At 35.9% G+C, this 25,763-nt stretch overlaps 1 protein-coding gene across 2 annotated transcripts in view; it reads left to right on the plus strand.

Moving 5' to 3' along the window:
* The window catches only part of Vps50 (VPS50 EARP/GARPII complex subunit), a 110,111-nt gene that overhangs the window by 42,789 nt on the left and 41,559 nt on the right, over positions 1-25,763 (plus strand). For both annotated transcript variants that reach the window (XM_005388036.2, XM_013516067.1), the window contains 7 exons: positions 5,506-5,638; positions 8,674-8,765; positions 12,933-13,027; positions 13,356-13,454; positions 21,526-21,616; positions 23,866-24,042; positions 25,485-25,603. In XM_005388036.2, coding sequence (XP_005388093.1) covers positions 5,506-5,638; positions 8,674-8,765; positions 12,933-13,027; positions 13,356-13,454; positions 21,526-21,616; positions 23,866-24,042; positions 25,485-25,603 — 806 coding nt within the window. The remainder of the gene's footprint in view (positions 1-5,505; positions 5,639-8,673; positions 8,766-12,932; positions 13,028-13,355; positions 13,455-21,525; positions 21,617-23,865; positions 24,043-25,484; positions 25,604-25,763) is intronic.

The following is a 25,763-nucleotide window of genomic DNA, read 5'->3' on the forward strand; positions in this document are numbered from 1 at the left end:
ATTCTCTGTATCTTCTAAAAAAATTCCTAAAAAACTATACCTTTGTTGTTTTTCCTCTAACCATACAACTTCACAGAAGGTAAAAATGGAAATCTGTGTAGAACATAAAGACTTGTCAGCAATTGCATTTCTACTTCTTGTCTTTAAAAAAAATTAGGACATGTTATATAGTTCTTCAGGGTGTCTGAACTGTGTGAAATATTTTCTAAAATCATTCATTCAAGGCTTTCATTGCGTTTTTACCGTATATGATATGAACATAGAACTGGAATTACCATAGTGTTGTCATGAGATATTCCTGCCTATGCCAAACAAATCCTCCCTTAACTGAAACTTGAACTGAATTTCAATGTTAGGTATTTACTAATTAGTAAATGACGTAAGCCAGGGATGAGAAAGGAAGATTTAGAGGGGTAAAAACATGTTCAGAGTAGCCTTGTTGTCTATCATGTGCCTGGTTAAGTTGTGGAGTTGGTGCCAGTTGGAATACAGGGCCTTTTACTCCTGGTTTGTATCTCTTTGTAAAATGTTCTGCAGATATCGAGAGTTGATGTCTGAGTAGAAATTGTATGGGTTGTTGAGAAATTCAGGTCTTCTTTTTGGCCTGCCCTTCATTTTGTTATTCCTTAGGTAGTTATTTGTCTGTGCAGTAAGGTTCTCTATTTGTAATTTGGAGGGGATTTTCATAAAATAATTAGAAAATACTAGGTGCAAATGATTTTGAGGATATGGTGTTAAAGGTGTGAGAAGCATTTGTGACTGAATGCAGACACTGGTTGGTTGCATCATACAATGGAAAGTGGTTCTATTTTAACATGGATGAATCTAATTTATGGCTAGCACAACTAACAGGTACAGCGATTAGCAAATCTGGGTATGAATCTATTGAAAACATTTTTTGTCTGTTCCATTTTTCCTTAAACTATTTGTTACATTTATATTTAATAAAATAGTCTCTATTTTTGTTTCTATTTTAGAATAGAATCAGGCCAGAATCATCTTGTTACTCAAATTATTGGTGCAAAATAGCATGGTCTTGTGCTTATAAATATGATTATATTTAAAGATAGTAATATTTGAATACTTTTTAAGAGACTTTTAGGCAAGTTCAGTGGCTTAGCTGGACCTGTGAATCATTCTTGATTCAATGAGAGAAAAACTTGCTATAACTTCACTGTATTATCTCAAATTTTTAAAAAAGTTACATATATGTCTATGTGTGTATCTCATACAAATCTATTGAATTTCAGCAAATCTTAAGAGGCAACATAAGAAATAAATAGGCAAATAATATATCTAAATTGTGGCTGGGTGGAGAAAAAAGGTAGATATAAGTGTTAATTTTCGTGGTCTGTAACACAGTTACTTATGTAATTGTTCTTTGGAAGAGATATGACTGACACTACTTTCTTCTTACCTACCAAATGTCGGGATATATGTAGATGAAGTATATTTGCATCATATAACTGTATGCAAAGTTGAGTTTATGAAGGTTAGAAAAGATCACTAATGGAGAAGTACTTTCCTTTGACTCAGTGATTGTTGAGTTGCAGTCTAGAAAGATTGTAATGTTTTGCTTTATTTGTTGTCTGCTTTTAGCCTTTTCTTGTGAGTATTGGTTAAGAGCAAAGGTCAGTGGTGTTAAGAAATAGCTCAAGATATGCTAAAGTAAACCTAGGAAAGTGAAGTAAGACTGGTTCTTTGTAAAGGAAACAGTTATAAAGTGAAGCATGACAACTTACCACAAATTATTTTTCACAATTTTGTAGTATGGGTGTGTGAGTGATAGTTTATTCTGTCAGACTCCTGTGATTTTAATATTTTATAATTACAAATAATCTTTTAATGTCTAACCTTGTGTCTGTGTATTTCACATTGTTGAGGTATGTCTTCAGGGAAGATTTCTAAAAGTGAGATTGCTAGGTCAAAGCAAAAATATCATATATTATCAGAAAATACAGTGAATATTTAAATTTTTAAAAATTGTTACAGTAAAAGACACACTGTCATTAATTCTCCTCAGAATACTCCCCCTAACTTCAAATATTACTTCTGAAACACTTCTGGAAGTCCTCTTTCATGTTTTGAATTGCACTGTAATGGCTGCTGCAATTTTCCTTTCATGGCCGTTTTGACTTTGGACAAGAGCTAGGAGTCTCAGTAAGAGAGGTGACACACTGCAGTGTATTTACCACCTGCCTTTCTGTTGGATAGCCCTCAGCAGTAGCATTCACTTTACTTTTCATAACACTCTAAAGAGACACTCATGAAAGAGGACTTCCAGAACTGCTTCACAAAGTAGCAAGAATAATGGGATAAGTGTGTTCAAAGCAAGGGGGAGAATTTTGAGGGAGGTTAATGGCAGCGTATCTTTTACTATAATTTTTTTTTTTATTTAAACACACACTGAATTGTTTGATCAGCCTTTGTACATACGCTGTCTTCTTTTCTTTTCAGTACTGCGGATTGAATCCAGGGCCTTTGAGCAGAGCTAAAAGCCTAAACCTTAAAAAAAATTTGTTTTTAAAATTTTGAGACAGGGTCTCCTTAAGTCACTAAATTAACTTTCCTGGGCTCTAATTTGTGATCCTCCTGCCTCAGCCTCCCAGCATGCTGGGATTACAAGCATGTGCCACTGTGCTTGGCCCCAAGGTATAGTGTTTTGTTACATGGTGCCAAGTCCAAGTTCCCTTCCTCAGGCTTGAACCATTTTGGATTCCTACCCACAAACGTATCAGAGTGCCCATTTCCTCACAGCCTGGCCAGCAGAATATACATGAGTGTGTATAATGTCAGAGGGAAAGAAAGTCAGGCACTAAAGTGGTTAGGACAGATTTTCATCAGTAATGGAATATTCCAATAAGTTAAGGGGGCTGGCGTGAACTGAACTGAACTTCACATTGTACAAAGGTGACTACCCATTTTGAAGGGAGAATGAAGGAATAGAGAGGGGTTTGAGAGGAACTTAGTGGAATCAAGAAATGAGAAATTGCAAAAAAAGTGAGAAAAGGCTTGGTCAACATGAAACCCAGTGAAGTTTGTTACTAGTACTTGTGAAAGTCAGGTTCCCACTTTCCCACGTGGCCTGGGTAACAGGGGCCTGTCTCAGGTGTTGGCTCTGACAGGAAATTATTTTGTCTGTCTTCAGTTTCTTCAGGGCAGGCTTGATAAGGGAGGGCGGGATCATCCTAAGGATGTGGCCTTGAGCCCTTAGAAACTGTGGTAGAGTGTGTTCAAGTCTTTTTAGGCCGAGTTTTAGGCCCTGGGATAATTAAATGTTGTGAAGTTGGCCTAGAGGAGCCTAGCTTGAGTTTGACAGGAAGGAATCTTTGCCACTGTTCAGTTTCAAAATTTTAACAGTCTGATGGGTGAAAATTTTCTTATTGTAATTTTAATTTATTTGTCCTATTATGAGTAAAGTGGAACTTGATTTCCAATGTTCTAGGTCATTTTTTGGTGCTCTTGTTATTGTTTGGTTTTGTTTTTGCTTTCAAAACAGGGTCTTACTATATAGTATAGGGTGGTGTTCAACTCGCTAAGTAGCCCAGGCTGGCTTCCAACTCACGTGATCCTCCTGCTTCAGCCTTTCTAGTGCTGGGATTACAGGTCTGTGCTACCACACGTTGTTCAGAGGCTCAGAGGGGGCCTTGCTAATCTCTATGTCTTTCCGATTTTGGTACCATGCTGTCATGTGAGCACATTGGGTCCATTTCTTACGTCACTGTGAAGTGTGTTCATTTGCCTCCTTTCCCGTTTTTCTATAGAATAACTGTGGTTTTTCCAAACTTTTTTGTTTGTTTTTTGATAGGATGTTTTGATATGATGCCTAGGCTGCCTGAACCCCTCAGCTTGCATGGTCTTAACCTTGCCAGTAGCCTGGACTACAGGTTCATACCTCCACTTCCAGCTTCCCAAACTTTTAAGAGTTCTTTATATATGTGGGCTATCAACTCTTTAGTGTGAATTTGTGTTGTGGATATTTTTTCAAGTGTGTCACTTATCTGTTGACTTTGATTTCATTTATTGTTTGAAGTAGCTTTATTGCTGATTCTATAGGAATGTCCAGCTTTGTTATTATGTCATTAGCAGAAATAGTTTTCTTCTTTTCCCATCTTTTGCCTCTTATGTTTCCTCTAGTCTAATTGCATTGGCTAGAACCTCCAGAACTTTGATAAATAGTGGCGGAAGTGATGAGCATCCTTTGTCCCTGACCATAGTGGTTTATGTCGTAGAATTTTCTCATTTTAAGGAAATATCCAATGACTCTCATTTTTGTATTAATTTTTAGTTAGGAATGGGTGTTAAATATCATCAAAGTGTTTTGCAGCATCTCTTTTGATAAGCATTTACTCTTTCCTAGACCTTAGAAATAGGGCAGATGATAGTGAAAGACTTTGAAGATCAGACCATTGTAGCTTTTTTGCCATAAACCCCTTGGACAGTCTAATGCCAGATCTTCACTCTTGTTTTACTTTCAAAGATTAGACATGTATATATAAAGATGTATGGAGTCATACAAGTTAGTGTTTTTAATAGCTACATGAATGTTTGGTAAATGATGAGTTTGAGGAAGGAGAGATCATCATGGGAAGAAAAAACTTTGAGAGAGGACTGCTACCAACTATGTCATCCTGAGCACCACCTACACAGTAGCTGTTCTTGCTCTAGCTCTTTTGTCCTACTTGTGTATCTTGGAGGCCTGTTTACACCACTTACACCACCACCTACTTACACCTTAGCATTTCATTATACTAGCAACGTGATCAGTTGTGGTTGGTGGATCACAAACTAAAGGAATCATAGAAAATCTCAAATGATGGTGCAAATATTGCAATATGACAAATGGGAAGCCTGCAAAATAGAAATTAGGTAGAATGACTTTTTACAGAAAATAGGAAAAAAAAGTCATGTCTTCTCATTAAAGGTTTGTGATCACTTACTGTTTCATTCTCTCTCTTTCTCTATATATATGTGTGTGTGTGTGTGGGGGGGTTGCTTTAAAATTTTACTGTCAGTTGTGGGATATCTGTATCAATTTGATTTAAAGAATTTGGAGATACTCAAAGCTATTTACTTGATTTACACAAGTGAAGTGACTGAATTGTAAATCTGCCATCCAGTTTTCTATTGTGACTCAGATCCAAGGATAAATATAAAGCTAGATTTGTATGTTTCGGACATGTCTTTGAAAAACCACATTTGAGAGAGTTTACATTGCTGTTTATAAGAACACCTGCTAACTCCGTAGTATTTTGTAGACTGTGCTTCTGGGACTACAGTTGATTCACAGTGTGTTGACTGTTGTTAGTAACAAGCACAAAGATGTCATGTTGAAATGGGAATTTGAAAAATTTTATCATTCAGTTTTCTCTTTAAATGTGCTGGGAGAAGTAGTTTTCTTACTCTAATTTTTAAAATAATTTGATTAGTAACATAACATTTTATTTTGATTAGTATATTTAAGTAAGCAATAATTTGCAGATTGGCTTTTCTCATTTTCTTTAGCATGTTACACCGGATAGCTATATTCCCTGCCTTGCGGATCTGTGCAAAGCACTGTGGGAAGTTATGCTCAGCTATTACAGGACTATGGAATGGCACGAAAAGTATGACAGTGAGGATACTGCTTCAGCTTCTGGTAGGAAATTATTTTGATTTTATTTTAAAAATCAAACTGTGTAAGACCTACCACGTTTCTGGAGTAAGAAGGAAGAAAAGGGACAGGATACTTTTAGGAATTCAGATATTATAGTGACAAGAGATGTTACTATAATAATACAGTTAAATGTTCAGCAGAGAAAGTGATTCAGCTACTATAAAAGCTCTGTGACCTTTGGAGATAATTTGGAGGTACTTTAAGGAAGCAGTAGTACTAGAGTCCAGGAATGTGTGCTGATGGCCTTAAGACTGAGTTATAGGGAAGAAGTTTTTTTAAAAATGATTTATTTAGCTGGCGTGGTGGCACACACCTGTAATCACAGAACTCAGGAGGCTGAGATAGGAGGATCATTGTAAGCTCAAGCCTGAACTATAAAGTGAGACCATGTCCTAAAATAAATAAATAAATAAATAAATAAAATATAGTAAATATTATTAGTTGCAAACTAGACAAGACATTGGTCTGTTCAGATGTACTATGAAGTCATTGCTAAATATTTAATATTAACCTGTTTTGCTAATTTGTACATTATATTAATAGTGCTACATACTAAGAATGAATATATTGATACTTTCTTCCTAGAACATATATGAATGCTTTTGATTTCGTAAAAAAAATTAAAATATTCATCTTTGAATGAAAAGTACAACTTTAAATGAGTATGGTTTGTACAGCTAAGAAATAAAGAACAAGTCTGAGAAATTATATTATTAGGCATTCTATTAAAATTACTATGTTTGTATAATTGTATCTGCTAAATATCTTTGAATAATAGCTGATTAGCTATTGAAAGTGCTTTTAAAAGCAATAAATTATTTTACCAGCATTTTGTTTGATATGCATAAATAAATTATACTGTACAGTGTTTTTTTCTGTCACATGCAACTTAAGGTAGCCAATTAGGTCAAGTTATTTTTAGAAACTTCCAGTTTCTAAGACTGGGTTTCTGTTGTTGGGTAATACACAAAACACTAAACATCACTGTTTGATTAAACATAGGGTTTTGATAAGGTTAAAAGGCATAAGTTTACTCTTTCATTTGATTCGTAAGAAACTTATGAATATAGAAAGCAAAAAATAAGAGAGAAAAAGTCCATGGATGAATTCTATCTACTTAGAAATACTGCTGGGGAGGGGAATGGAAGGGAAAGACAGAGAAGGTAGAAAAGGTGGGTGCCCAGTACACCAGGGTAGAGCTGAGAGGTAAAGTACCTTTGGTAAAGTGCCAAAACATAATAAAGCAAGACCGTTCAAAGCTCAGTGGATTGTCGGCCTGACTGTTTTAACCCACCCTTATGTTTGACCCTCACACTACCTCTGGGGACATGCGCAGTGTAATCCCAGAGGCGTGGCTTTCACCTCTTACAGCCATTTACCAAAGAGGAAAACATAGAGGAATTTTCTTCTCTGTCTAGTCTTCAGTTTGCTCCTTAAAATGCTCCTTAAAGTTTAGAGAGAATGTAATGTAATTGTTAATATCATGAAAGGGAAGACAGAACTATTATAAAATAGCTCTGCAGGTTTTTTTCGTTTTGTTTTGTTTTATTACCTTTGGAATTTTTGGGCTCACTGGGATTCCACTCTTAACAAAGATTGTCCTATTTTGGCAACCTTTATATTTTTCTAGATGTGGATACTATTCAGATATTTCAGCGATTTTTTTTCTTCTAATTCATTATTTGAGAAACCATGGGAAAAGTTTGCAACAGAATTAACAGGTCTAAGAATTCATAAATACGTGCAATTAGTAGGAGTCAATAAAAATTTAAAAATTAATAGAAAAGAATTTAGAGGACTGTGTATATTCATTATAGTAAAGCCAGCTTTTTGCTGGGGGGAGTAGTTCATGTTTATTGGGATATTGAGTTAAGCTTGAAAGTATTTCTGAAAGCCTCGTAGACTAAGTCCGTTTTGCTAAATATCCTTTGACCTAATCTCGTTTTTTTGTGTTTTGGTTTTTTTAATCAAACCAGAGCCTTGCACATGCATCTCCAGCCCCAGTCTATACTCAGGTACTCTGATTATCACCGTACCACTTCCATGATAATATCTACGACTCCAAAAAGTTACTTGTTCAGGTCAAATTAATTCTTTCATATTCACATTAAGTAATAAAATTGTAAGAATCATCAATTTGAAAATTATTCTGAGCAGAACTTCACAAAGCTGAGGAGGACTCTGGAATTCATCTATCTCTAATGATGCCATTTGATATTTGGTAGCCTAATACTTTAATATTCTATGTAAAACTCTGAACCTATTGTTTAGGTTAGCTGCCTGTATTTAGTCTCCGTATAATTAAGCTCTTGGACTACTCAGAGGTGAACTAGGGTTCTAGTGGCCCAGTTCACCTGGCCAGGCTGTGCAAGGACTATGTCCTGGTTACCAGTGTACACCTTGCTAACGTGATACAAGGTGATATTATACTCATTTATTTCTCACTTTATTCACAAAAAGATGTACTCTTTAATTTAAATTGTGTATGTGTATTTTCAGAGGGAAATTTGTTTTGAGCCAGATTATTGATTTTACTTTTTGAACTGAACAGTATCAGATTATTTATCTGGAACGAACCTTATTATTATCATCTTTCTTCACTGCATGAGTAGTTGTAGTCTGTATTCTTGTTGGCATCATATTAATGGGTAGTTAGGTTCATTGGTACTGTATTACCTGAGTGCCAGTGTGTCACATGGTCTTGGAGTAGGCATTATATGTTGAGCCAGAACCTGGCTGCTGGGACCACACTCCCTGGCTTGGAATCTCTGCTCCAGGCACAAATGTGCTGAGTGGTCTTAGGTGTGTACAGTGAGTCACTGTCTAAGGTTACCTCTCTTATCAGATGGCTTTGATTCTAGCACCTATGGTTTTACATTGCTTTGAATGTGTAAGAAGTGGATATATAGTATTTTCTATGTCTTATGTTGGTCCACAAACTTGAGAAACCAAATGGAAATTATTTAGGAAAAAAAAGTTAAATGAAGTCTAAAACATATGCCTTCTTTTATTTTCAGAAGGGAATAATATGACAGAGACTGAAGAAACTAATTTTGATCGTGGATACGTAAAAAAGAAATTAGAACATGGACTTACGCGAATATGGCAGGTTTGATTTTTTAAAATTATTTGGTCACAGAAGGAATGGAAGGCCAGGTGTGGTGGTCCCACCTGTGGGAGGCTGAGGCAGGAGGAACGTTGTGAGTTTGAAACCAGCCTGGGCTACATAGTGAGCTCAAGGCCAGCCTGAACTGCACAGCGAGACCTTGTTTCAAAAAGACAAAACAAAAACAAAAATAAAAACAAAAAAAAGAAGCAATGGAAACTTTCATACTGAGGATGTTCTGAAAATTCAATTTTTAAATTTTCTATATTTGTGTTCTTTTCAGATTTAATAAATGATAGTTTCTCTTTGAAACTAGGCTACTGTTTAATTTCTGTAATTTATTTGACAGTTGTATTGGACTACAAGTGGCAAAAAAGTCCTTTAGTTTAAAAATCTCCATTGGAAACCTTCATATATTAAGTTTTTGCTTTTACAGTCTTAGTAAACGTATACTTTTCTACTTTCTTGAGATGTTCCCTTTTTTATTTTATTCATACTTTCTTAATTCTCTCCTAATTTTAGGAAATGGATAACTAAGTAGATTAAATGTGGGGGAGGATCTCATATTTTTTCTCAATGAGCATTGTGTCTTTGGGGGAATGTGACACGGTTATTGAGTTCCCGAGCCTGAGAAGTTTAAGATCAAGGCACTGGTGGATTTGGTGTCTGGTGAGGTCCTGTTTCCCAGTTCATAGATGGTGCCTTCTCACTGTGTCCTCACACGTTAGAAACAGGAAGGTGTGCCCCGCAGGTTGCTTTCAGGAGGGGATAGCCCTCTTCAGAGGCCTCTGCCTTCTGACCTCCCCCGACAGAAAGGCCCCACTTCATAAGACCGTGGGGTCTAGGGTTTCCGCACATGAATTTCGGGTGCACCCAAACATTCAGACCATGGCAATATCTTTTCAAGCTTTTCTTTCAGTTTAGAAGCTCAGTAATTGTAATCAGATAATTTTTTAATTTATTAAAATTTTATATTTCCTAGATCAAAGTGTAATTTCTTTGAGGGTGGCTTCATTTTGTACTCTGAAACCTGGGGAAACTACAGACCCTTTGACCATGTTATGACCTTTTAAAATGTATTTTTTGATTTTCCTAATGAGGCTGTTTTTTATTTTTTTTTGGTTTTTCTCCGGTGCCGGGAACTGAACTCACGACCTTGCGCTTGCGAGGCAGGCGCTTGAGGCTGTTTTTTAATTTGGAAGAAAACTGTTTAGGAAAATATATCCTCAGAAAAAATTTCCTTAAGAATCATGTAATGCTTACAATTTAGTGCTGTTCTATTTTTTATATTAGACATGCCAACTTTATATTAGACATGCTTTTTAAGTTTTATTTTTTATATTAGACATGCTTATTTATTTTTTATGTTAGAATGCCAACTTTGTATGAGACATGCTTTTTAAATTTATACTTTCATATTTAAAAAATATTTATATGATAGTTGTAAGAGTTTCAACTTCTGTATTTTCTTATATGACCATTTTAAACCAGTTTTTAATTGACCATTAATTGTGAGTCTGTGCTGCTTTTTTTTTCTGAGTATTATGTTTAAAGGAAAAGAAAATCTCATACTTATTAAATATTCATCCAGGGTAGAGATGAGTCATTTCTGATTTAGTCTCCTTATAGATCCTAACTGTACATAGTCAAAATTATAGCATCCATGGTAAGAATTCTGGTAGTGCAATGTACTTTGAAATACCTGGCTAGTTTCCATTCAGTTTGGCAACCTGAAGGAATTCCTGATAGAGTGAAATCTGGTAAAGTTTAGTAAACTGTTTTCACCTAAGCAGTTGACCAGTTCCTGGAAGTCGTGCTTTGAGTATAAACTACTGGGTTCTAGGTTTCAAGCCTGCGCATCTCTGTCTCTACCACTCAGTCCCCTTAGCATCCCTGACCTATTCTTAACCTGTGCTAGAACAGGACTTTATGTGTTAGTGACTCATTGAATGTTTTTAAAATTGAATTGAAAAAGCTCAGTACAACTGAAAAAGCAAATGCTGTTAAAAACTTTTTTTTTTAAAATTTGGTAACAGCAGGCAAAATCGTGCATAGAACTCATTTTGCAGCAGAACCTGTCCAGTATGATCTTTTGGTTACAGCCAGTATCTATTACCCATTACATTGAACATTGATATGTTACAGGAATATTGATATGTTTGATTTAGGGGTGTTGCCAGCCCTTAAGACAGGGATGACACATAGGGCAAATGCCATATGTACCTTATTACTTTCTTGACAGCTGGAATTCTGAATTCCAAAGTGCTTTTGACTAAGGATGTGTTTGGATAAAGCAATGAACAAAGTGAGAGATGGAATAAAGTGAGAAAATTTACCTGTATGTAATCCGAGAAGATCCTCACCTCAAGATGTATCCTTGAACCCTAGAGAGTCAGTTCTGATATGTATACTAATTTTAAATCCTGGTAGCAGACTGCCTACCAGCCTGTAACCTGTAATACTATTCTGCAGATTCTTGTAATGGAAACTGACTTAAGAGTTCTGCATCTGGCTAGGATGTAGAGAGGTACGAAAGACATCTCTCTTCTCTAACCTCAGAGATAATCAAGGTACACTACAAAATGATTGTATATAACATACATATTTTATATATTATACATACATTAATTTGAATGAAGAGGTAAAGAAACCTAAATGAACAAAATTTTTTTTTTTTTTTTTTTTTTTTCCGGTACCAGGAACCGAGCTCACGACCTTGCACTTGCCAGGCAGGCGCTTTGCCGCTGAGCTAAATCCCCAGCCCCCTAAATGAACAAAATTAAGGACCCACTTTTAAAATTCTTCCTGAACATTTGGAAAATAGTCATGTAGTTCCTTTGTGTTAGGAATTAGATTCTATATGTATATTAAACAAAATTGTTAATTGTGTTATTCTGTTCTATATCCCTTTTTTTTTTTTTTTTGTGGTAGTTGTTTTCTTAATCTGTACAGTTCTGAAAGAGTTTTACCCTTCTAGAATGATGGTAGTTTTGTCAAGCTTTTCTTCATTTCTAACAACTTTTGCTTTTTATGTTAGGAAGCCATATTGATGCTAAAGTGCTAGTAGCCACTTTACTTTCTGTATACATAATTCTCTACACTGATTAAGATAACGGTTCTTTGCTGTTTTTTTGTTCTGAGGCATTTTGCGATACGTTCTAGTTGGCTCGATGTTTTCACAACCACTCATGTCTTTATTTTGCATATATCTGCGTGGTAAATATTTGACCATGCGTTTTTTAAAGATGTTTTTGGATTGTGTTTTAGTTGTGTCCCTTATAATGTAAAAATATTACATACTGTTTTTATGTTATTTGTCTTCGTTGATTTCTCTGTTATATTACTAACACTCTTTTAAGTAGTTTTAATACATTTAACAGAAATAGCACAAGTCTTCCAACATTACTCATAACTTTTCCTCAACCTCGACAAAGCTTTATTTTTTAAAAAAGCAATGATAACCTCTTATTCTACTGGGTAAACTTCAAAATAATTGTTCAGAAAGTTTTTGTTGTCCTTCTCATTAGAATTTCATTGAACATGACATTAATTTGAAAAAATTGTCATTTTTAGTGACCCACCCCATCCCATCACTTTCAGTAGATTGAAATTTCTTTTCCAGTTTTTGTCTCATTAGAGTTGTATTTTCTTATATGTTTAATATTTCTTAAGATTATTCCTACTATGTTTAAATCTCTGTTTTAAGTGAAAATCTCCATTATAAGTACTTGGCAGTTACAGGAAAGTTACCAGTTTTTATATGTTGCCTTGTATTTAGTTACAGTATTTAGTTTTGAATTATTTGGGGGGTTCTGACCAACCAAAGTTGCATAAGATTCATGCAACTAAATGCATAAAGTTGTTTTTTGTTCTCATATCTATTATGAGGATATAATTCTTTGTGTGTGTATGTGTGTCTTTTTAGAACTTTATGCAACTGTGTTCAGTTTTGGCAATGATTCCAGCTGTTTCTATTTTGTATCTGGTATTCATAGAATTGTCTCTATTATTTTGCCCTAAGAATGTTGACTATTGACCAAAATAGATATTGTTCATCAAGTTAAAAATGTATTTCTGAATCAGTTTGTTCTATAAGTTAGAATAAATGGTGCGGAGAACTTGTTTTCTATGTTTTGGGTATTTGAGATCTTTTTTTTTTTTGTCTCATAGGATGTTCAGCTCAAAGTAAAAACCTACTTGCTTGGAACTGATTTGTCTATATTCAAATATGATGATTTCATCTTTGTTTTGGATATAATCAGCAGGTAGTGTTTGAATCTTGTCCTGTTCTTTAGTTTGAATCATTCAGCCACGACAATAGAGAAATCACGAATTAATGGATTCTTATGTAGAATTTCTTCATGGAAATGAAGATAATTATACATTCATAACTAATTGCTGCTGGGTGTGTTTGTGCATGTGTTTAAATATTTCTGCCCTTTGGATGTTTGTAAAACATTGTGAATTTTTGAACTTTAGAAATATTTCAAATGTCTAAATTTTTATGTTTTGTTGTCTTTGAGGGAGGACCTGGGCTTTTTTTTCTCTGTACAGATATTGCTGAAATTTACACAAATCTTTCTCTCCAACTAGGTTAATGCAAGTGGGAGAAGAATTTTGTGGTAGCAAGTCTGAAGTTTTACAAGAATCTATTAGAAAACAAAGTGTCAATTATTTCAAGAACTACCATAGGTGAGAACTCTGATAGAGTGTGAATAAATTTATTTAGGCAATGAAAATATTTTTGTCTAATGTTTACCCTAATAGCATTAATTGATTTAAAGCAATTCCTTTTGAGTGATTACATTCTTGTAGTTCTTTTTAGGATAGTTAAGGTTGTTCCACCAAAAAACATGATAAGATGTCCTCGTTAATTATTAACTGTCAATCAATCAATTCTTTCTTGAGGGGGGCGGTCAAAATATTGAACTGAATACTGAGCTGATTTCTTTAGGAGTAAAAGATAATCATTACCTCAAGAGTCACTGAAAGAATTTGGCTGCTTTTTCATGCACCCTGTATATGGTTTGAGAAGTAAGGAAGCTACATCAGTACAGGTGGCGCTTGGTGACAGCATTTGTCTTTCAGGGGGAAGAAGGCTTTAGAAGAGAGGGTGTCGTATTCACAGTGTAGCTGCACAGCCAAGGTCATGTACTGCATTGCTTTGGGTAATTCGGAGTGGTTTTGGGGATGGACAAAGGTGAGGAAGAATGTTCACATAGGAGTGCACGGTATGCTTAAAACAGTGTTGAAAGAAATAGAGAATGAATGCTCATTAGACCTCTCTTGATGTAAACTAGACCCTCATCTGTTTTCCTGCTATGCATTTTTTTCATTTGAATGAAGTTTTATCTTCCTTTTTATTTGGAAAGTTCATTTGGATAATTTTGTTATCTGGTACCAGAAAGTGTCAGGATTTGAAATTCTGTTTTCTATCCTAGTACAGTGATTACATTCACTGCGGGAACATATACATAGCATGTCTTCATTCTTTTTATGTCCCCTTAGGTATAGATTTTCTATGGTGATTGTAAACTGTTAAGTAAACTATTTTGAAAGAATATTTAATTTGCACATGTACCAAAGCAGTCTTTTAGTTTAATAATTGAATTAAGAGAATGTTTGAAAATATTTTTAAATGTAGTTGAATAAACCTTGGGGAAGTAATGGTAAGGAAACAACATGAGACCCTATCATTTATTATTTTCTTTTGTGCTACAACAGAAAGCTAGCCGGTAACACTTCAGTGCAGCCAGGCGTGGTGGCGCACGCCTATAATCCCAGCACTCAGGAGGCTGAGGCGGGAGGATCGTAGTGAGTTTTGGGCCAGCCTGGGCTACAAAGTGAGTTCAAGACTAGCCTGAACTGCATAGTGAGACTCTATCTCAAAAAGACAAAAAAGCAAAACAAAACAAAACAAAAAAACCTAAAAAAACCAACAGAAAAACCATTGCAGTACCTACAGGGTGGGTTGAGGCGGGGAGGTTAATCACAGATTGAAAAAAAAGGAACCACAAGGAGACATGAGCCTCAGTTCTGGTTCTAGTGCGAAGGCAGCCAGATGCCTGTCTCCCCAAAGATGGCTTTGTACCCAGCAGGACAGCTGGGAGACATTTTGTTGTTCCTAGTGTCTGGGAGATGCGGGCAAGGTAAAAATAGTGATTCCTAGTGGGGCCTCATTGTCAAAAACTGTTCTGTGACAGTGGGCACTTTATGTTACACTCTGACCCCCCCCATACCTTCTAAGAGTTCATCTTGGTAAGATGCAGGAATGAATTATTTAATATTTACAAAACACTAAACGTTTTAATGGGCTTCTCTTAGAAGTATTTATGAAACTTGTTTCTCACTGATGAAGTTGTAGTGTGTCGATAGAAGCTAGATTAAAAGGTTGTAGACTCAGATTCTTGTCCTGCTTTTTTGCTGCTTCTCTTCTCATTAATATTGGGTGAATTATTGAACCTCTCTGGACCTTTGATTCTATTTGTTACAAGCTGAGATACTTGGGCTAGTAAAGCTCTACATAAGGGTTACCTGCATATCTTACTGTTTTCTTGCTGCATTGTGTATTATAAAGAATAGAACAAGATGAAAAGCAGATTGTAAACAAAATCTAATTACTTTTTAGAATCTCTCCCCAGTGTTTATGCAGATAGAAGTGTTGACAGTGTCCTATCCCTTTTAATTTCATGGCAGTAGCCGTAACTCTTTTCTGAAGTTCTGGTAAAGTTCAGTGGTAAATCCACTGGTTCCTAGGTTTTCTTAGTTGGTAGAGAGTTTTATTACTGCCTGAGTAACTCTATTTTATTGGTCTACTCAGGGTTTTAAAGTCTTCCTGGTTCAATTTTGGTAAGTCATGTGTGTCTAGGAATTTATACATTTCCTATAGATTCTCCCAATTTATTTAAATGTAAGTTTTTAAAATAATTTGTTATAATCCTGTGGTTCTTAGCACTGTCTGTGGTGATTTTGCCTTTTTCATTTCTAATTGAATTGATAGGGTTCTTTTTCTTTCGGTATTTGACAGTTTTTGATCCTGTTTTTCTTTCAAAGAACTAGTGCTTTGATTCATTGATATTTTATACTTTTTCTTTAGTCTCAGTTTCATTGATTTCTGTTCTAATCTATATAGCTTTTTTTCCTTCTGCAAATTTTGGGTCTGGATTATTTTTCCATTTTTAGGACCTTGAGGAGCATAATTAGGTTGTTTGTTTGGTAATGCTGTGTTTTCCTAACAAATATACAGCTATAAATTTCCTTCTTAGAGAATGCTTTCATTGTGTCCCACAAGTTTTGGTATGTTACTGCCAATGCCATTTGATTCTAGGAACTTTTAAATATATTCCATGATTTCTTTTGTGAACCATTGATTATTCAAGAAAATACTACTTAATCTTCATGTGTTTGTATAGTTTCTGTGGTTTCTTTGGCTGGTGGTTTTTAGTTTTATTCCATTGTGAACTGAAGGGATGCAGGATTGAATTCTTTTGTATTTATTGAGATATGTTTTATGACCCAAGATATGGTCTGTTTTGGAGAAGGTTCTACGGGCAACTGACAGGAATGTGTATTCTGCTGTTGTTGCTTGAAATGCTCTGTAGATACGTTTGGCTTATTTATTCACTGGTATGGCTCAACTGTGGTATTTCTTTGTTGAAATTTTGTCTGATTGACCTGTCTGTTTGTGAGACTGGGGTATTACAGTTCCCTACTCTGATTGAATTGGTGTCTGTCTATCCTTTTATGTCTAAAACTTTTGTTACGAAGTTGGGCATGCCAACATTTAGTGCATATGTATTTGCAATTGTAAATTTCTTTTGAATTGTTCCCTTTACCAATGTGTAGTGACCTTCTTTGTCTCTTCTGATCAGTTTTTGCTTGAAGTTTAGGTACCCCTGCTTGCTTTTGAGCTCCTGTTGCATGGAGTATCTTTTTTTTTTTTTTTTTTTGGTTTTTTTCTCCCCCGGTACCAGGAATCGAACTCATGACCTTGCAGTTGTCAGGCAGGCGCTGTGCCCCTGAGCTAAATCCCCAGCCCTGGAGTATTGTTTTGTATCCTGTCACTTTCAGCCTGTGTTTCTCTGTGGATGAGGTATGTCTTTTATAATGGACACATAATTAGGGTTTTTCTCTTTTATATAGTCAGCCAGCCTGTGTCTTTGAGGAGTTAAGATCTTTTACATTGAGCGTTATTATTGAAAGGTATTTATTGATTCCTGTCATTGTATTATTTTTTCGGCCTAATTTTTTTTTTCCATTTTTCTTTTTACTGCTCCCCTAGTTAGATATATTCTTTCTTTTGGGTTCTTTGGTGATATGTCCTTGCAGTCTCTTTTTAAAATTCTCAGACTGACCATCTGTGTTGATATGACTTAATTGTGCTTTTTGTTTCTGCTTGATTCCTTTTTATAACCTCTGATACTTTACTAAAGTGATTGTTCATATCCTGCACTATCTTCTTTAATATAATCAGCTTCTTTTGTCTTTTTTAAGCTCATTGAACATCTTATTAAACCCTTACTTATTTATATTCTCTTTAAGTTCACTGAATGTCTAGTGCATTTGCGTTTTTCTTCCTTAATGTCTTCAAACATTTCAACCATTTAGTTTTTGAGTCCTGTGCCTCCTCAACTTCAGTCTTCTGAGAGTAGCTTTTGGGAAGTTATAAATTTTTAAAATCATTTGTTGCCATATTTATTGGCAAAAATTATTGTCATAATTATTCTGCTTCATATTGAATGTTAGTTGGGCTAGAAAGTCCTGCCACTGTACTAGAGACCCCAACTGCTGAAATGCAAGGAGGGAACATCTATAGGTAATACCAATATCCAAAGAGCCAGTCGTATATTGGTATAAAATTTAGAGCTTGGATGGCATATTTTCTACTCTTTAAATACCCAGGATTACAAAAGATTAGTAATGGTAGAGAAAAGGCTGGGAGATAGGAAAAAAGAAAAGGAGAAAGGATTTTTAAAAAGTAAATAGAATAAAAATTGAGGTAAAATGAAAGGAGACAAAAAAAGAAGTAAAAGCAAACAAAAGAGAGATTGTAAACTGCAGGTAGATGTACTAATGCAAACATGTACTAATAAAGCATGTACTAATAAAAAGTTTTAAAAGTATACAGTGATTAAAAAAAGAGACAAGTTAGTTTTTAAGGGTATTATCTTCATACCAGTGAAGAATGGAGGAGGAAAAGGAGGTTTGGCAGGATACATGTGAGCAAAAGTTTTAAAAGTATACAGTGATTAAAAAAAGAGACAAGTTAGTTTTTAAGGGTATTATCTTCATACCAGTGAAGAATGGAGGAGGAAAAGGAGGTTTGGCAGGATACATGTGAGCACGGAGGGAAAGATATAAAGGGAGGCACTTACAAGTAAAAAGTAGGAGATTGTATCCAATCTGTAAATCAGCAGAAACCTTACGTTAGAAGACATAAGCAAGGACCTTTGGTGAGAGACAACCTGACAGGGCCAGGTAAAACACTGTAGAGACAAAACAGTGTTTAGCAATTGTCCATAGGCACGTTCCCCTCACATTCTAAAATAGAATAAAAGGTAATAATTCAGTTTTTATATACCAGAAAAGCAGGGATAATTGTGAGAGTATGAGAGAGGAAATCAAGGACGAGCTTAGAGGGAGGGAGTTTAAGTGGATAATGACATGGATATAGGGAGATCGAGTCCTATTAATGCCTTAACAGAGACACTAATTTTAAAAGTCCTATAAAATAATCCTTGGTGAGGGGGTTACTAACGTGAGATGTTAAGATACTGTAGTATTTAGATTAGTCTTAAGAGCTTTTATGCATATGAAAGGAATAGATACACAGGGGAAGGGAAAGGAAGAAAAAGTAAAAAATATGTAAGGGGAAGGAACAGAGCCAGAAGATCTGAGGGGGAAATCGTGACGGTAAGGGAAGAACGAGAGAAATTGAAGTAGTTAGGCGAGAGCTGTCATAGGAGATTGTATCCAGCTGTTGACCTGACAGGCTGGGTGGGAAACAAACTTTGAAGCGGGCTTATATGGCTTATCCACATGGAATGTGTTACAGTCAACCGCAGAAAGTGTACACACAGTTATAGCCAAGCACACCTATCTACAAAGGCCTGCTGCTCAAAAAATCAAACGAGGACACACACACACACACACACACACACACTGAATGAATGGATGAATAAAGGAGTAGAAGGAAAGGAAGAGAACAGGAAAAGAGAAAAGAGGGGAGGGGAGAGAAGAGAGGAAAGGAAAGGACTGCCCTGCCTGGGAGCCTCCGTTGTTTCCAGAATGCACCAGCACTCTTCCTGCCCACAGCCTCTGCTGTTTGCTTCCCCTCGGTTGCCTCTCTCAGCCTCCTGCGTCTAGGTTTGCAGTTCACCCAGCCTTCCTTCGGCCAGCAGCGTCAGTCATCCCCTCTGGTTGAGGGGATGCAGTGTCCCCACCTTTGCCCAAGGTTTTGATGGTTTGGTTTTTCTCCGCCCTCTTTGCTCTTGGGTCAGAACAGTTCTGCTGCTTGCTGGAGTTCAGTCTGACTTGTGTTTTTCGAGGTTTGGGGAGGGGGTCAGCTGGTAGCAGGTGATCCTGTGTCCCAGTTGTTCAGCTTCACAAAGGATCTTTTTCCGATCCATGAATTCTGTCACATGTGGGGCTGAGCAGAAGAGGAGCCCTCCGCATGGAATTCAGTAGCCCTTCGATGGCGACGAGAGGAAGCCTGCAGAAGTGCAGAGCTCAGGGGCGTTTGGGGGCAGTTAGAAGGTGCCTACTCTGGCACATCTCCAGTGTCTCCCCCTCCTGGATCCCACGTGTCGCAGCCCCTGCAAGCCCCTGCAGTTCCGTCTCATCGGTCCTCAGAGCTTGGTTCTGGGTCCCTACCCAGTCGGTTCCTGGGGCTTACCAGTCCTAACTCAGTCCCCGTCCTCGGCGTGATCCTCTGGCTTGTGTTTCCTCAGTACCCTGACTGAGGAGGCCCTGTCATGTGGATCTCTAACTGGCTGGGCCCCGTGTCCGAGTGGGAGAAGAGTTAGGCCAGTGGGCTCGGGGCAGGGGTTGCTAGCCTGTGGAATGATAGGCAGCTGCCCTGGGCTTCTTCCCTCGGGGCAACTTTTACTGCGGTGGTCTATTTGCCAGACCGGGCTACAAGCAGTGCCTGGATCAAAAGGTAGCTGGGTTTCTTTTCTGAATGCCTGGTAGTGGATTTCATCTGATGGGCTTCACCTTCAGGTTGTCCTTCCGTGGTTGAGTTTTTGCACCTCTCTACCCTCATTCCTTGGACTGTGGTGTCTTCCCCGAGCTTTGCTGCCTGTAGCACACGTGATACAGCTCTCCCTCTCTTAGGATCTTTGCTGATTCTTCCTTATTTTTCAATTTGTGTTTCAGTCTGGACTATTTCTGTTGATGCAGTTTGGGGTTTACTGATCCTGTCTTCTGGTATCCCTAGTCTGCAGTTTCTATCCAGTCAGTTTTTATTTTATTTTTAATTTTAAAAATTAAAAAAACTAATAAAACAACAATGAAGACAAAATCAAAACAATACAAAAATAACAAAAACGATGCATGACCTCAAAACAAAATGATAGGAATTAACAATGGTTGCTACATTACGTACAGTCAGTTTTCAATTGGAGGTATTGTATTGTTCAGTTCTGGAATATGTATTTGATTCTTTGTTAAGATTTGTTTTTATTATCGCAGTTATTTGGTTTGTTTGTTTGTTTTTTGGTTTTTTTTCCGGTACCAGGGATCGAACTTACGACCTTGCGCTTGCTGGCCAGGCGCTGTGCCGCTGAGCTAAATCCCCAGCCCCTATTGCAGTTATTTGGAATTTTCCTTTCTACCCATTTATATTTGTGTCTATTTTATCTATCCTGTACTAATTATCATAAAATACTTGCCCATTAACTCCAGTATTTGGAGAAGTTCTTGCTTTTCATAGATGGATCTATTTTAGAATGTGTAAATTTAAAAAAAAAATCTAGATTTTATTTTAGCATGGGAGCAACACCTTGTAATTGTAGAGGTCAGGCTCCTGTCCTTTTCAACTAGAAATAGAATTTGTTTTTCTGTGACTCCTTGTATAACTCACAGATTACCCAGGGCAGATAGTGAGAGCAAAAGCATTAAAGAGAGGAGATCAGTATGACATAAGTGTTTCTTACCTGCTAGATTAGTTTGCAAATGCTGTGTGGGATAGGTGCTCAGCTAAAGATCTTTGAAGAGTGATTATCTTGATATTGTGCTTTAGTAAGTATGATTATGATTTATACTGTTTAGCATAAAGCTTGTATTACTTACTGTGACCTTACAGAATCTGTAAATTATTTGTCTGTGTTCTGACTTTGACATATGATTAGCTAAGGATATTATAAATACATTACTTGGTGACAAGCTTTTAGCATTGTCCCTTTAATCAAAATGCCATTTCCGGCTGGGGATTTAGCTCAGCGGCACAGCGCCTGCCTGGCAAGCGCGAGGTCGTGAGTTCGATTCCCAGAACCAGCAAAAAACCAAAAATGCCATTTCCTACACATTCATTGTTTTTTCAATATAGTCAATATTTGACAGTTCTTCTCTTAAAGATGATGAAATGTTAACAGGTAAAAGTAAGCATTTGTGTTTACCATATTAATCAGAATGGGCTCGCGGAATTGATTGCCATCATGATTATGAGTACAAGCCTATAATTGTTACTTATTTGTATGTTATTTTCTCAGTTTTTGTGGCAGTGCACTTTTCTTCTTAAGAGTATTCATTTTCTTTTTCTAAGGACACGACTTGATGAACTGAGAATGTTCTTAGAGAACGAGACTTGGGAACTTTGTCCTGTGAAGTCAAATTTCAGTATCCTCCAACTTCATGTAAGTTTTTCCTAAGACCAAAAATCTATCTTTTAATTATCTATGTATCCTTTGAGGTTTTTTTAAATAGGTAAATAAGAGCGTTTATAAAATAATCGAATTAAGGAATAATGTCTTTTTTTTGTTTTTTTTTTTTTGATACTGGAAGTTGAACTCAAGACCTTATGTTTGCCAGGCAGGCATTGTGCCAATTATAAAATCAGTTATAAAAATCAATTATAAAAATGATGGCATGATTCTTAGGCATTAGGATGGATCTGAGTTATATCCCAGCCCCTTCTCTTCCTTCCTTGATGGTCATTAATAGCAAGCCCCTTTTAAGAGAATGGTCTTTTATGAATAGGAAAAATCTCTTTTTACACAATTCACTTCACCTGCTTCAGGAAAACTCTTTTGCCTGAAAAAAGTTACAGTTAAATTGATATTTTTCTCTTTCAAATTCGGAAGATGGTCTACTGCTGTATTTAAATTTTTTAGAAAGTTAATCAGTGTTATTTTGGTATTGTTTGATAAAAATATTTACAGTACTTAGATATGCAAATTCACTTCTTCAGGGGACTCATAGGTCCTTGAATTATACACTACAATTCACTGATTTGTCTGTATTGAGAAAATGTCTCAGAAATAAAAGAGGCACTAAGAATTTTCTTTTTCCTTAAATTCTTATAGAATAAACCATCTGTGAAGAAGTCTTCAGTTGGTTTGACTTTTTTCCTTTGATTGAAACACATTATAGATAAGCATTCCTGTGTGGACGATGGTGTTCTACAAATACCAAGGCTCCAAATGTAATGCATGTATTTAAAACCATGTTTTGATAGTACAGTGCATTTAGTTTTTGCCTTTGGGAGGCATGGCTTTCTAGAAGCAGTTTTGTTAATATTGATAAATGCAAAGAACACATGACTAGAGCCAGGTGTGGTGGCACATGCCTGTAATCTTAGCTCTTGGGAGGCTGAGGCAGGACATTGTCACAAGTTCGAGGCTAGCATGGGTTACATAGTGATTTCAAGACCAGTGTGAATTACAGAGCGAGACCTTGTCTGGAAAAAACCAAAAATGAATACATAACTAGAAGTTTTTTTGTAGTCTTTATATTCGTATTGTATAATAACTTCTTATCCTTATGCCTTCCTAGTGCAGAAGTATTTAGAAACCTGAAATATGCTTAATAAATTCTTTAAAGCCAACAAAATTAACGTTGATTTTAGTTAGTAGTAACAAAATAACAGTAATTAACATAGAATCTAGAAATTCTGATATAAAATGTTTCCTAATCATTATTATGAATTGTAAATTTAACATTGATTTTAGAATATTCATTAAGTTGTTAGCTAACCATCCAATTGTTTGTGCATGTTTGCATGCATACTTGGTGTAATTGTAAGACAGCTTGTCAAAGAGACATGTTGAAATATTCCCATCTAGATGAGCATTATTTCCTTCAAGGTAGTTACTTTGAAAACTGTTTATAACTTACTGTTTCTTTCACACATATATTCTTGTAGGTTAAAAAAAATTGTCTCAATTTATATTGGGCCCTTATTTAAAATTATAAAAATGATGGCATGATTCTTAGGCATTAGGATGGATCTGAGTTATTGTGTAGTTGAAATTTAAAAAGAAAATGAATACATATAATTTAAAACTTTAATCAGCTAGTGTGCTTGCTTTTTAGGAATTTAAGAGTACCTTTTAATAATACCATTCAATATGGAAAAATTTAAATTTGCAATTAATCTCCATAGATACAGAACAATCTTTATTAAATTTTGATAAACTACCAAGTCAGTAGTTTTGCAGTTCAGATGAACTTTTGAGATTACTTCATCTTTTTCTCTAATTAGCCATCTAATCTAATTAGCTTTCTCTATTTAGCTCTATTCAGATTATACTTACTCAGGTGATCTCATTGAGATTTCTTTAGGAAAACATTTAATTGTGTATTTCCAAGACTGTAATTTTAGGAAACTTGAAAGATTTTAAAGTGAATAATCAAAGATCATAATTTTTTTACTTACTGTACATTTACATTAATATAATATGTTTATGTACTTGAATTTTATTGTTGCTCCTAAAACGTGTCTGGTTTCCTTTTTTTATTGAGTTTATTGGTATATTTTAGGTACACACATATTCATTATGGTGAAAGTTGTACCTGTATGTGATATGACTTGATTTATTTTTCCCATTTCCCTGCCGGCCCTTCAACCTCCCTTGCCCTCTCTGGTTTCCTTTTTAATATTTAGGAATTCAAATTCATGGAACAGTCTCGTTCCCCATCAGTTTCACCTAGTAAGCAGCCGGTTACAACTTCATCAAAGACAGTGACTTTGTTTGAACAGTACTGCAGTGGTGGGAATCCATTTGAAATTCAGGCCAACCACAAAGATGAAGAAACAGAAGATGTCTTGGCTTCTAATGGGGTATGTGATGCTTTTAAAACACACTGTAAAATATAAGTGAGTTTTTTAATTTAAAAATGTCCTACCCAATGAGCAAGCTAATTTGCTAGATTTATTTATTCACCTATCCCCCACCTTCCTATCTATGTGCTTATGTGCCTACAATATTACTACTTATGTAGAGATTTTACAGCATGCCTTGATGATAATGTCCTCCTCAACAATAAATTTTGCCTTTATATATACTTTCTGTTCTTACCGTATTACTAATATTGTGCCAGTATAGATCTTTTACTGAATATTTATATAATTTACTCTGCAGAGAGATGAGTAAGGAAATAGATCATCTGTATTTCTTTTTCTCCTCCATTCCTGGGTAACTAAGTAAGTCATTTTCTTTAGTTTCCCTTTATCTGAGAAAATAATGTTTTCCTTAGTTGCCTGGCAGGAATGTTTATAGGATTAGAAATCATGTTTTGTCAAAAACAATATTAACTCAAGTTCGTGGAAAAGGTTTGAATGCAGGTAATGAATATAACCTTTGTTACTAATTAGCTGTGTGGCCCTTGTCAAGGTTTTTTTTTTTGTTTTTGTTTTTGTTTTTTGTTTTTTTTCTGGTACCAGGAATTGAACTCACGACTTTGTGCTTGCCAGGCAGGCGCTGTACTGCTGAGCTAAATCCCCAGCCCCTCTTGTCATTTTATTTGTGACTCAGTTTCCCCATGTTTGCAGTAGGGAGGATGCTTGCTGCACAATTCTCTCCAGGGTGTTTTCAGAGTACTTCATTTGGCCCAGGTTGTTTTGCGCATCATATTTTTCCATTAATTGATGATGATAATGGCAATGCTATTGTCACTGGTCCCTCTGCTTTGCATGGATTCAAATGCCCTTTCCCTTGCTGGCATGGGCCGCGGTGCAAAAGGTGATAAAAATGTTAGGGAGGTACCTCCTTCTCAAGAGAAAATGTATTTTTTATTTTTTGTCCTTTTCTCAGAAGGTCCTTGGGCGCTAAGCATAGTCTTTTAGGCTGCTTTCGGAACAAAAATCTTATCATAATGAATTAGATGGAACATCAGCATGTGTGTTGTATGCATTTATAAAGCTGAATTAATACTTTCAGAATGCCAAAAATGGGTCTTCAACCACTTTATAATGAATTAGCAAGTTGGAAACAAATGTGATCAAATTCCCCGGAGTTCTTGGGTTAGAAAAATCAAATGTATAATTGTTTCCTCATTTGAGATCTAGTAGGTCTGTTATTGTTTTGCTCTTGTATGTTGGAGATTTGAATGTTGGACATTTACAAGCTTTGACAAGTACAATATTTTTATTTTCCTTTTCAGCTGGCTAATGTAGGATAATAAAAAAGAAATAGAAAATGGAGTAGTTTTATTCTGTTGAAAGACCCCAGTGAAGGTGTCTCTTTTTATCCATTGTTGAGTGTCTCCCCGTGTTCTCCTCAGTATGAATCTGACGAACAGGAAAAGAGCGCCTATCAGGAGTATGACAGCGACAGTGACGTCCCTGAGGAACTCAAGCGAGATTATGTGGATGAACAGACAGGTGATGCTCCTGTGAAAAGGTAGCTGTTCTGAGATCATATGGTACTGGGCATTTTATGTTGTGCTCTTAACACATCATCACATTTCTTTTGAAGTTTGAGAAAAAACCAAAAGATTGAAAAATGTTGGTGGTCATCATATCAAAGCACAGAAGTTAATGTGTTTAAAGATTACAGAAAA

Source organism: Chinchilla lanigera, unplaced genomic scaffold, assembly GCF_000276665.1.
Source record: "Chinchilla lanigera isolate Chin_1 unplaced genomic scaffold, ChiLan1.0 scaffold00031, whole genome shotgun sequence".
In the NCBI taxonomy this organism is placed as follows: domain Eukaryota; kingdom Metazoa; phylum Chordata; class Mammalia; order Rodentia; family Chinchillidae; genus Chinchilla; species Chinchilla lanigera.